At 40.6% G+C, this 13,415-nt stretch overlaps 2 protein-coding genes across 6 annotated transcripts in view; both read left to right on the forward strand.

The window, feature by feature from the left end:
• The first annotated feature begins 2,733 nt into the window (after window positions 1-2,733).
• On the forward strand, window positions 2,734-7,605 carry LOC121880399. The gene is made up of 3 exons (XM_042387588.1): window positions 2,734-3,029; window positions 3,331-3,774; window positions 6,392-7,605. Exons 1-3 carry the CDS (start codon window positions 2,966-2,968, stop codon window positions 7,099-7,101), a joined length of 1,218 nt encoding a protein of 405 aa, XP_042243522.1. The 5' UTR covers window positions 2,734-2,965; the 3' UTR covers window positions 7,102-7,605.
• A 4,812-nt stretch (window positions 7,606-12,417) lies between these two features.
• Window positions 12,418-13,415, forward strand: part of LOC121880416 (ral GTPase-activating protein subunit alpha-2-like) — a 66,770-nt gene continuing 65,772 nt past the window's right edge. For all 5 annotated transcript variants that reach the window (XM_042387610.1, XM_042387609.1, XM_042387612.1 and 2 more), the window contains exon 1: window positions 12,418-12,638. In XM_042387610.1, coding sequence (XP_042243544.1) covers window positions 12,530-12,638 — 109 coding nt within the window. In that variant the 5' untranslated portion in view covers window positions 12,418-12,529. The remainder of the gene's footprint in view (window positions 12,639-13,415) is intronic.

Raw genomic sequence — 13,415 nt, forward strand, 5'->3', positions numbered from 1 at the left:
TTCCCCAATAATGTTGAAATTTACATCACTTAATGAAACGAAAAAATTTCTTGAGGTCAATTAATTCCTTCCAGAGCTACCAAAAAAATTAATATTATTTTTTTTTAGTTGCAGTTGCGAAAACTGGGTTCCATAAGGCATCAGTGGGCACTCAGAACGAGACATACTGCAGTCTTGACTTCCCCCGTTTTCCGCGCATGCGCAGAAGAGCAATGCCGATGTTGTGGACTGGGGATGAGATAGACCGTGACACTGGCACCGACTATAATCTTGTAAACCTACGGAACCAGACCTAACGACCCTCACATATCAAGATACATGACTTTCCAACCAAACATAACATCCCGGCTTAGTAGCCTCCAATTTGTTCGGTCAGGAATTCCCTGTTAAGTAGCCACGTCCTTTTGTTTTTGTCATGACCCAGTCTTTTTGTTGGACAGTAGTTACCAATTTGCCTCAACCAAAGTACTGTAAAATGTATATATTAAAGATTTTCTCGTTTCATGCTCTAGGAATATCAATTATCATGCAATGGTCAGCATGTTCGCCTCACAAGAAAGTGAACCCGGGTTCGATCCCCAGTCAGGGTGAAACTACAGTATGAGCAGGTTTCTTTACGCCATTTGCCTCTGTCTACCCAGCAGTAATTGGGAATCTGATTGTTAAGCGATTTGCGGATCGTGTTCCGGGGTAAAGGTTATTCAATGTAGTTGGCGAGTTTTCGGTCTTCTCCGACCATTCCTTGACACTGGGTCATGCAACTAATTAGCTTAGGGTGTGGTTGTTGTGTTAGTGACAGCTTTTACACCTTAAGCAAATTCACGCCGAGGTGGCCCTAGGGCCGGCAATCCTCGTACACGAGGGGTAACCATTATATTATTATTATTATTATTATTATTATTATTATTATTATTATTATTATTATTATAATTATTATTATTCAAAACTGATAAGTAGATAACCCTGACGTTATCTCTAATTATACAGGCAACATCTGCTTGTAGATGTTCTCTACAAGTAGATGTTGCAGAGACTTGAGTAGTGACGGTCTTATATATACTTGGCTGTAAGCTCATGATCAGCTGTAAATAACAGGACAATCTGTATATAAAAAAATAAGACTTTCTATCACCAATATTCATTTCCTATCAGTTTGATACGTTCTATCTCAATATATATAAAAAAATGGAGGGTGAAAAAATGTATATAATCACCGGGAATGCCATAGGGCGGGTACCCCCACCCGATGAATTTGTTCCAGTGATCCCGAAAGGAAACCTGATCCACCGGGACTGCCTTCGGACCTGTAAGCGTTTTGGAATACCGACACACGACGATGCTACTAATCGGTCGGGTGGTATATTGACTGAACACGGCCCTCAGTTGCAAGCCTCGAGTGAACAAACTATAGGTAGTAGGTACGTTACCCTTGGTGCTACCACATTTTCTTTGGTTTTAGTGACCATTCAAAGAGCATTGAGTTGGGTTCAAAGGTAGTATTCACATGTTTGGAAGGTGTAAGAGAGATAGATAGTAGCAAAAATGGGATTGGAGCAAGAAGCGATACCATTTTTTTGTGCTGTCTGTCCAGGTCTTAACTTACCTCACCTGTTATGCCCCATCACTCCCATCTTACATGACAGTGTTTGCCAGTCTGCCCTCCCATGATCCAAATCACAACTTAACCACATACAGTATATCAGAAGGTGTCAATGTATTAGTTACTCAGTTATCATTGTTCGATTATCATGATAGGACTGACTTCAAGAGTTCATTCACTATTGATCTTAAGACAAAGGAATATTTTCATTCTAATAAGAGGTATCATTCGTTAATCTAAACAGTTACTAGAATAATGGATATACTAGTGACTCGTGAGTTAGTCAGTATATGAGAAATTAGACATACAATCACGCACACATCTTCACAATCAATATACCAGAAAGTGTTATAAATAAATTGTCGTGATCCACTACGGCAGCTGGAAATACAAGTTGGCTAAAAATTACTTTTGACTAAATTCTATACAAAATGAGAGGTAACAAAAAAGAATTATTCCACACTAACGTAACTGACCGTACGATTCACGCTCGGTTAATTTTCGTTGTAATCACAAAAATACCCGATTTTCCTTTTATTGTTTGTTTTTCATCTATAATTCATCTTTTTTATCATTATTCATACTTTTCCCAGACAATTGATAACGTAAGATAAACCGGAAGGATGCAGGAGACGCCGACCTCCCAAACTCAAGATAAGTTTCCAAACATGTCCTATTTACCGAGACGTCTCTTCACTTTCAGTATAAAATATTAAATACGGAGAGTATCACGCACAGTACAACGAGGATATTTCATCAACTGGATTTTTAACTATATAGAGCTGTATTTCTTATATCTGATAACTGGTTTGTGTTCTTCATGACGTACACTTTACGTTACTAATCAGATCATATTTTTGGATGAACTGTTCGTACATAGAGTACATACAAACATTTACAAGAAGAGCATTTTACCGTCAACAAGATCTCGGGCAATGACTGCCAGGAAGTGAACCTTTTTGTTCGAAAATCACGACCATGGCAGAAGATATTTTGACTATCACTCATGTTACTTGTTACTGGTGAACAGGAAGGTTTTTTTTTTTTGAGAAGACAGTTATCAGCCACTTCCGTCCTTCTTGCCTTCATTATCAACAACAACCACAAGCACATGTTCACTCGAGACTCAACAAGAGCCATGAGAGGACGGCTGCGTTGTGTTGTTGCTCACCTCTACTACCATCACTACCACTACTACTACCACAACCATTAATACCTTTTTACTTTTTACTTTTATCCTCTTCGCACTACAACTACCATAACTACTAGGCCGGACTAGTGTACAGTACACCACCACAGTGTACAATATCTCTATTGCGTACTTTAAGGTGTACATGACAGTGTACATCTCAGTGTAGCTACAATATGGTGGTCAGGAGGTCGTTTGTATCCTTCATGTTGCTGTTGTTGTCGCCCTTACTGGCACGAAGTGAGTGTTGCCCTTACACTATTATTATTATTATTATTATTATTATTATTATTATTATTATTATTATTAATAATTATGTTATTATTATTATTATTATTATTATTATTAATTATGTTATTATTATTATTATTAATTCTGTTATTATTATTATTATTATTATTATTAATTGTTATTATTATTATTATTATTATTATTATTACACAACAATGGCTCTCATTTCAAAGGTCACACAGACTTTATGTAGTTTATAATGGAGGGAAGTTTCTGATGGATGAATTATTATTATATGTATTTGTTTCAGGCTGTAAGGAGAAGCTGCTTGGCAACAAACCCTTTACTCTTACTCTGAGGGACAGAAAAGTGTCGTTGACCGTGAGACCTGACCACGGCGACGAATGGTTACTCGGACTAATGCTTCTCGTCGACAGGAAGGTTTTCGGGAATGTGACTATAATTAATTCCAGTGATAAACGACAAAATATTTCTGGGTTCCTTGATGAAACTAAAATTGATACAAATCCATTATTGCCGTTGATGACGCACTTCCTGCCAGGCACTAAGACCACACTCCAGGTGGAGGTGTCCAACATGGTGAAAATTAACTTGACGACATCTTTAGTCAGCAACTGGGAAGAGTGGAGTATATCTTCTCGACAAAGTGCCTCTGAAGCAGCCCTGGCACTCGAACTGGTGAACAAACAAGCTGACGAAAACTTCACTCTCTTCTTCGACTGTGAGGAGACAGGTAAGATTAGACCAGAAGTTAGTGGAGATTCAAAAGTGACATTAATTTTCTTTTATAATACGACAGTATAAATTAAAATGGATTTACATTTACAGTCACCAAGGTTTGTAGCTAAAGTATCTTAAGTATCAGTGGCTGGTGGTGATAACTGGTATCTCATATAGAGCAGCGGTGAGGGAGTAGGCTCTCCCGCCCACCACCACTAGCCTCCACTGTTATGACGCTCTGATGTCACTTTTACACACACACACACACACACCCACTCGTGACTTTAATCCACGTATACTCAGTATACGTCGACACTACCGGGGGAAGACCCCAGAAGCAGCTGTCATAGTTAAAGGAAGGGGAGGGAGTGCCCAACCACTGTTGAGGCTCACCCAGTGCTCCCTCCACTGTATGCAGAACCCTATCACCCCGGGCCTGCTTTTTGTGTCATCTGCTCCCATTGGGGTCACATCTTCATCCCCTGCTGCCGACGTGATCGTCCCAGATGTCGCTTCTGTTCACGTAACCATCACTCCTCCGTCTGTGCCCAGAAAATCAAAGACCACCTCAATGGTGGTGGTGTGGGCTATGTTGTTGACCCCAGGTGTTGTAATTGAAGTGGCTGGCACAATGCTGGCTCACGGCAATGCCCCAAACGTTCATCTGTCCCAGGGGAAAAGCCTCCCCGAAGGCTGCATCAACCGCAACCATCCCCCCAGCCTACCGGGCCGTCTCCCTCTGCGTCCCTTCCTCTGTCTCAAGCAACACCTCCTTCTTCAACAACACCTATCCCTGCTTGGCCTCACCTGGCTGCAACACAGCAGTCCCGGCCGTCTCCTAACTCAACTATTACTGGGCCTCCTCCCCCGTCTCTACTCTGACACTGTTAGGCCTTGTGCTCTCACCAGTGCCCCTCCCCCCACAACCCCCCTCCTGTGACACGACACAGATCATATCCCTCTTCCAAGAATTTACCAACCGTATTGAAAACTATTTGATACACTCTGTACCTCCATCTCCGACCTACACCGACTACCCCTGCCTTCTGGTTTGACACAAGCTGGTAGCCCCCCTGTGTACCCCTCATGCTTTCGGCCTACTCCATCACCGTCTGGCACCATTGCTGGCGTGGCACCTACCGAGCCTGCACCGGTGTGTCCTGCTGCCCCCGTGCCACGTCCCGCTCCATCACGACACGTGGTGCCTCATTCTGTCCACCCACCACAAGCTGCGCCTGCATATGTCCCTGAGCTGTCTGTACCAGGGACCCCTGTTGGACCCGAGGACACCACCCTCGGCTCCCAGCATCCCACCGGCATGCCGGCACCTGGGGCCCATCCACTCCAGTTCTCCACATCGATGGACCACCATGAGGACATGCACGTGGACTACGTATCTACGCCAAGAAGGATGTCTCCCACCAACCTCTCAACGTCCCCTTGAAGCCGACAATATTGACGTACAAGCCATCACAATCACACTAAAAGGTATGTCCCCTAATATTGTCAATGCCTATGTGCCTCCCTCCACCTCTCCTGCACCTGTCCTACCACAACATATCACCTCCACCCCCACCCTCCTTGTGGGGGATCTCAATGCCTGACACTCCAGTCTCTGCTCCCAGGGGCCCTACCCAAACTCCCGGGGTAACTCCTGACTTTCTTACATACAAACCATTGATGACCCTGTTACCAACACCTCGTCCCTCCCTGGCCAGATATCCCTCCTCCTCGAGACAAGCCTGGCACTTGACATTATTAGGGACCTGCCACGCTTTGCCATAAACATAAATTGTACAGGAAATTTTCCCCCCACACACTCATCATTCTGTCACTTTATGTAACTTACTGATAAAACCCACGACCCTTCAGGCTTTTACGCCCTTAATGCATGAGTCATGAAGGCAAACATGAACTATGCATGCTTCCCAGATGGGCGCTGTAAACTCTTTTGCGCTTCACCTTGCACAGGATGATAAGGGGTGCCCAATAAACTAGCCCCTTGAGGCAAAAAAAAAAAATTATATATACTGTATATATACTGTATATATATATATATATATATATATATATATATATATATATATATATATATATATATATATATATATATATATATATATATAATATACAAAGAAAAAAAAACACGAAGTTCCCAAGCGCTTTCGTGTAATTCACATCTTCAGGGGTGAGTACAAACTAAGTAGAAGTGCATATATATATATATATATATATATATATATATATATATATATATATATATATATATATATATATATATATATATATATATATATATATATATATATATATATATGCACACGCGCGTTTTAGTCAGTTATTTACAAAATATTCTCGAGGATGTTTTCTTACAAGTGAATATTAGACTACGCTAGTATCCAAATACTTACGGTGTTCTATAAGATACAATGAAGTCGCGTTCCTGAATAACAAATGACAATCATTCAGAATATGTTGAATAACCCGACGATGCATTTGTCATTTTATAATTTTATGTTTCTTGTGTTTGTGATATGTTATCACCGGTTCCCATTTTGTCCAATTATATTATTTTATGCTGTAACTCACGCCTAACACACGGACACTTAAATTAAAAAAATAAATTTCAGAGACCGCTGATGTGACGAGTCAGGGAGAGAGTCCGACTACAGAGGCAGCCAAAAACATTCATAACTCAACCCAATCGCCAACCCTACCGCAATCGCATCCTCCCAAGACGTCGATTGGCAACATCACAACACCGGTTCTGAGTGTGCTGTTGCTTTTGGTTTTGGCCGCCAAATTAGTCTATGTTTGTGTACAGCGAAGGAGCAACCAAGGGTCAACATTGCCAAGGCCCCCGATTCCATTTTCTCAACCACCCGTCGAACTACCACCCATACCTGGTCACCCTCGGTTCCTTGACAAAGGGAATCCTTCTTCTCTTAAGCACTGTGTCAAAGAGGGTCACCTGAGACTTCCGTTCCAAGGTGCCAGTGTAATGGTTGGAAAACAAGGCACAAAGACGGGTGAAAATGACTTTGGCAATGCAGCAGAGGGCGGGACTCACCTCCGGGAAACAAGTGCCTGGAAATTGAGAACAAATGAAAAAGTACGCCTCTCTCTCGCTGATCACATCTACGAAAGCATCACAGACCTAGAAATGTGTCCACAGCCTTACAACAGCCTCAGCAGCATTTACGTCCCGTCGTCTCCCACAGAGAACATGGCCAACGAGACATTCTACCCCAGAACATGGCCAGTGAGACATTCTAACCCAGAACATAGCCAAAGAGATATTCTACCCCAGAACATGGCCAACGAGACATCCTACCCCTAAAGCAACCAGTGAGACATTCCACCTCAAAACATGGCCAGTGAGACAGTCTACCCCAGAACATGGCCAACGAGACATTCTCCTCCAGAACATGGCTAACGAGACATTCCACCTCAAAACATGGCCAGCGAGATATTTTACCTCAAAACATGACCAGCAAGACATTCCACCTCAAAACATGGCCAGCGAGACGTTCTGCCCCAGAACATGGCCAGCGAGACATTCTACCCCAGATCATGGCCTGCGAGACATTCCACCTCAAAACGTGGCCAACGAGACATTCCACCCTAGAACATGGCTAACGAGACATTCTACCTCAAAATATGGCCAGCAAAACATTCTACTTCAAAACATGGCCAGTGAGACATACTTTAAAACATGGCCAGCGAGACATTCTACCTCAAAACATGGCCAGCGAGACATTCTGCCTCAAAACATGGCCAGCGAGACATTCTACCTCAGAACATGGCCAGCGAGACATTCTACCTCAAAACATGGCCAGCGAGACATTCTAAAACATGGCCAGCGAGACATTCACCTCAAAACATGGCCAGCGAGACATTCTGCCTCAAAACATGGCCAGCGAGACATTCTACCTCAAAACATGGCCAGCGAGACATTCTGCCTCAAAACATGGCCAGCGAGACATTCTACCTCAGAACATGGCCAGCGAGACATTCTACCTCAAAACATGGTCAGCGAGACATATGATGAAGCGAATCTTTCGGGCGAGCTGTGTATAATATGAAAAATCCAGATGAGAACAAAACTCAAATTCTCTCTTAAATTTGGTTACCAGGGAGGACTGTGTGTGTAGGTAGTGAGAAACGGGGAAGGCATTTTCTAAACCCCATTGATGTTGAATACTGGACAATACATCTTGTATAGTATATATAGATAGTCATTGCTACTCCATTAGTGTTTATACGGTGTAGCAGAACGTACCTATTTGTAGTGTAAGTATGCTTTCTCTTACGCCTTAATGTATACTGTACAGTCATAATATGTAAGTGGTACAGTATGTCAATTAGTATACTCTAAAGATGTGTTTGTAGGTATGTAGTGTCAGATATTCCTCACTGCAAAAACATTAGACACTGAAGTAAATACACTGGTAGATGTGTGACTACAGGCGTATGATTACAAGTGTATGATTCACGAGGATTATGATGGGAGTGACAACATTCGTAGCAACACAGCCCGCCATATTGCCAAAGGGTGAAGAAAGTTTGTGGCGATTTACACTAAACATAAGGCTTAAAATATGTATACCCATGAGCCAATCTTATAAATACATAATATATATTGTGATTGTCAGCAATATTGTTATACGTGCAGGGTGTTTCTGCTTAAAAATACGACGTTCTTCAGGTCTGCCCATGAAATGTACCACTTCAGTTATGTTGGGTCTTCTATTATATACTGATTAACTGTCATAGTCCGAGAATTCTTATCTGTATTGTGATGTTGTCCTCGGTACTGTTGTGAACAATTTATTGGAAGTCAAAACCGGATCAAATGAATAATAGCAACCCAACTTTATTTCTCTTAATGACTGCACATTGTAACACTACCAGGGAGTTAGGTTAGGTTAGATTAGGTTAAGTTAAGTTAGGTTTGGTTAGTTTATTGTTAGGATGTTAAATCACCAGTTGGGGTGGTAATCTTCATATGATCCTCAAAGTTTCTTAACAATTATAAAAAAAAAGTAGCTCAGCCAGACACACACCAGTTAGTCACATCTTTACTATGATTACATGAAACTGAACTCCAGCTGAGTCTTAATAATTCATGTGCTCTTTGTGAATCTCGTAAAGAATAGGAATCCCCGCTTATTTCACCTGTTGATTAAACACCCAAATGAATAATGGGGGGGGGGAGATTACGTTTCGTTACGTTACGTTACGTTAGGGTGTTCAGTCCTAAGATTTATTTTATTGTACTGAACTAGGAGTAAGAAAACACATTTATCGTTACATAATTATGATACAGTCTTAGGTCCATTATTTACAGTTTACATCATTGGGCAACGCTGATTTGTGTAGCAACTTAAGTAAGCCAATCAGATGGTTCTCACATACATCTAGAGCAGGGGTTCTCAACCAGGGGGTAATTTCCCCCCTCAGGTTTTCGGGGAAACTGATACTAATATGGAAAAAATAAAGGATTTTCAGTATTATATGCATATTATTTGGAATGCACTTTTTGAGGCAGACAATCTTGGAAAGGAGGGGGGAATGACATTCTGACATATGGTGAAAGGGTTGCATGGGGCAAACAAGGTTGAGAACCACTGATCTAGAGTATTGTAAAGGTAATAAGCCTCTGATGGCTTTGTTGGTTATACTCGGTCTATACACATTATTTGTATACTGTACTCGCAGTGTTTATGTATTTCGATTGTATAACTAAACTGCCTATGAACATTGTATACCTCCGCTATGTACTGGAGTGTACATCATTTATATATCTGCATTGTATATGTGTACGTACAGTGTATACTTGTATTCATGTGTGTGGATTATGGGGCCGGGACACATTCTCTCCTGCACTCATGTTGGAGGGGATGGCTTATATAATCACCCCTACAATTCATGTAATTCAGAATAAGATTTTTTTTTCATGATAACACTACATGATAGCGGGAGTAGGAAATTTGTTTAGTTTTATCTGTCACTCTGTGTGGATATTATCTTCTTCGCCTCCTACTCCCTGTCTTCGTCTGTAACAGAATACCCGCTCAATGAGAACAAGGGTTTCTTGTAAAGAGTAAATTTGTAATAAACTTTAAAAAAATGCATATGCCTTCATACTTTAATTGCTACTAAAATCATCTTTTAATAATGTACATAATATACTTGAAGAATCATTGTGTTGCAGTTACAGAAATATAAATTTATGTCTAAAGAATTATCGTGTTGCAAAATATTGCTGTGTACCTCTGGTGCTCAAAATTATATAAAATAAGTACTGGAAGTCACTCCTCCCATCGATCACAAAAATCTATGCCAGTGTTTGTAATCTCTTTAAACACACTGATTAATTATAACCCTGTTTATCCCGTACCTTATTTACCCATCGGCCACCCACTAGAGGCGGCCACGTCGAGGGAAGGTCAGTGTCCTGAGTAGGATCCCTCCATTGTTCTTGATAATTTTACCAAGGGCTATTTTGAAGCCCAGTACTGTTCTTGATTCCACAAATTGAGTTGGGAGACTGTTCCATACATCTCCCATCCTCTGTCTGGAGAAGTATTTCCTTATATTCGTTCTGTGTGATAACTTGGCGAGCTTGTAGTTATATCCCCTCGTGTTGGTGGTGTTTGACATCACAAAAAAATGGCCTGGGTTCCTGTTTGCCACCCCTTTCGAGATTTTGAATGTTCCAATGAGATCTGAAGGGTTGTGAAGTCTAAGGCCCTCAGTATATTTGAATAATCAACATTTTACTGAATATCTAACTATCTATCTATCTATCTAACTAAACTCCAAGAATCAGGGTCTTGGTTGATATGGCGGGGACAATAAATTATAAATCTCTGAAAAGGAAAAATTCTTGAACCATATTGTATCAAGTTACCTAGCTTATACTATAAGTGGGCAAGAGGTGACTAAATAGAAGCCTGGAAATCAAGAACCAAGCGGGCTGTGAAAAGCTGCAGAAGGATCTCTGTGAGCTCCAAGAATGGTAGAAGAAATGGCTGCTGAGATTTAGTGTCACGAAGTGTAAGAGGATGCACCCGGGGCGTACCAACGGTAAGGAGGCGTATCATATGTCCCAACGGGATGAAGAAACTGCACTATTAGAGACCGAATGTGGGAAGGACCTAGATGTGTATGTTGACAATGAGCTGAAGTTCTCCGGCCATTGCGAGAAGAAGGTAAATCGGGCAAATAAATTATTAAGTCATATAAGAAGGTCGTTCAGATATCGTAACGATCTTCAAGAGTGAAGTGCTTCCCCATCTGGAGTACTGTCACCCCGTCTGGTCCCCGAGATATACTAGGGACTGTTAGTTAGTTGAAAATGTTCAAAGTAGGGTCACCAGATTGGTGCCTGCGCTTCGGCACTTCAACTACCCTGAGAGATTGGAGCGCCTGAACTTGCTTAGCTTATACTACAGACGGGCAAGGGGCGACCTAACTGAGGTATATAAGCCTCTCAAGGGGCACTACTCAGTCAAGTGTCCTTACTTGGAGCTGGCGGACGCTCGCCCCACAAGGGGTCACAGCTCGAGATTGAAGAAGCCTCAGGTCCAGAAAACTGTGAGGGCAAACTTTTTCGGAGTGAGGGTTGTGAATTCTTGGAACAATCTGCCAGAAAGTGTTGTGACGGCACCGAATGTAAGCTCTTTCAAGACCAGACTTGACCAACACTGTACATGACAAAATGTCAATACAGTATTATTAAAGACTAATAAAAATTTCCAATGGAAAACTTGTCATTGGATGATTTTAGATGAGTGTCGGGAGATCGAGAACATAATTTTAATATCGAAGGATCTGTAGATTTGTGGATGATTTGAGAGACAATTAGTCTATGCATAATTAAATCTCACATACACACTCTATATTTATGCAAATTTGATGTGGTTTGTAATTTTGTAAATGTACAAAACTGAATTGTTGTCAGTACTAAGACATAAATTGATATTGGAAGGAGCTAATACAGTACATTTCTAATTTACATTACATACTGTAGTGGACGTTCCTACAATACCCTTACTACAGAATAACTAAACGCATTACAATTGACTTGAATACATGCAAAATAAGAAATGATGTAAATGTAAATGTCCAAAAATATTTTCATATAATGAAATTATTACAACAATATATGATGGTATCTTCTTTTAGGGAAAAATCACGAAATAGATGACAATTGCAACTGGTGTATTTTCTGACTAATTTCTTTGCTGATTGTTTTCTCCGAGTTCTACTTTTACTTATTTCATCTGAGTCACACGAAATGTTAAATCATTTCATGTTGTATTTAGTATGTTTCAGGTATATATGATAAATGTGAAATGTCGTGGTATCTATACAAGGAATTAACTTGTAAGTAAAGACTACAGTATGTCACAACCTGTTTTGTGATGCCGTATACGTCTCGTCGCAGAGACATCAAAGGCGCATTTGACAACTCCCCGTCAGTGTCAATAATCATAATATAATTATATATACTGATAATTACTTTAAATAATTTATAATAATATATATTAAGCATTCACATTAATCAATGTAATAATAAAGTTTTTGCATTTTGTTAGTAAAAATGTAAAATTATTGTGAATGGTCGGAGTACCTATTCGAGCCAAGTGTTTGTGAACCTTTGTTGTGCTGGATGATTATCGCGTATTTTGGGTCATCTTTCAGTTTGGGTGGTTCCTGCGACCTTCATGACCACCAACACCTACTATGAACATTGAAACATGTTCAAGAAGAACGCCACATCGTCGGACGTGAAGAAGAGTCTAAGTAAATGTCTGGACATTAAGCGAGATACGCCCACCCGTCTGAAGCATCTGCGGACTGTGTTGGGTGAGAGTTTAATATTATCTCTTTAATTCTATCATTTTATTTTGCCTTAAGTATAAGGGTGTATGGTAGTGCCCTTTAAAATACTCCAGTACATGATATTTAGGCTCCGGACGCCTCCTGTTGGAAACAAGCGTCAGGCATAGACAGTCGTGATTAATTCATGGGAACGTAATATTATTTTGGTTGTCTTTAAAGGCCTGGTCATGAGTGTCATGGCTTGACAGTAGTTTAAAGGTACATCCAGTAGCTTTTATTATTAAGTGGTTGCCATCAATTCTTGTTTACCAAACATCATGATTTCACAGGCAAGACAAAAATGAAATATGATTGGTAACCTTTAATTACTCAACCTTATGCTGTAGAGTTAAAGTGACTCTTACTAATTAAGGAACACGATGAGTAAGAAATATGTAGTGGATACAGGTATGGCAGCCATATGCCAAATATCACATTAGATATAGGTCTGGCAGCTGTATTGATGGACTGTGTTGTTAATGGTATGGTCAGGTTAGGTTATGTTAGGTTGGGTTAGAATAGTCAGACCGTATCTATCATTGTATAGTCTGCCCATGCATGCAAATTAGGTAGCTGTACCAATCGACATCAACGTTTTGCATACAGCTGCCGAACCTGTATCCTGTACCTAGGAAATAGATAGCATCGATGTAGTTTCTGGGCTCACAGTTAATGGTGACAGAAGAATAGAATCAAACAAACCTAATCAAATATAATAATCTTTTAATATTTCAGGTAAAACTAAAGGATGCTGGATATAGC

The sequence above is a fragment of the Homarus americanus genome, unplaced genomic scaffold, assembly GCF_018991925.1.
Source record: "Homarus americanus isolate GMGI-L3 unplaced genomic scaffold, GMGI_Hamer_2.0 scaffold50165, whole genome shotgun sequence".
NCBI classification, from domain to species: Eukaryota; Metazoa; Arthropoda; class Malacostraca; order Decapoda; family Nephropidae; genus Homarus; species Homarus americanus.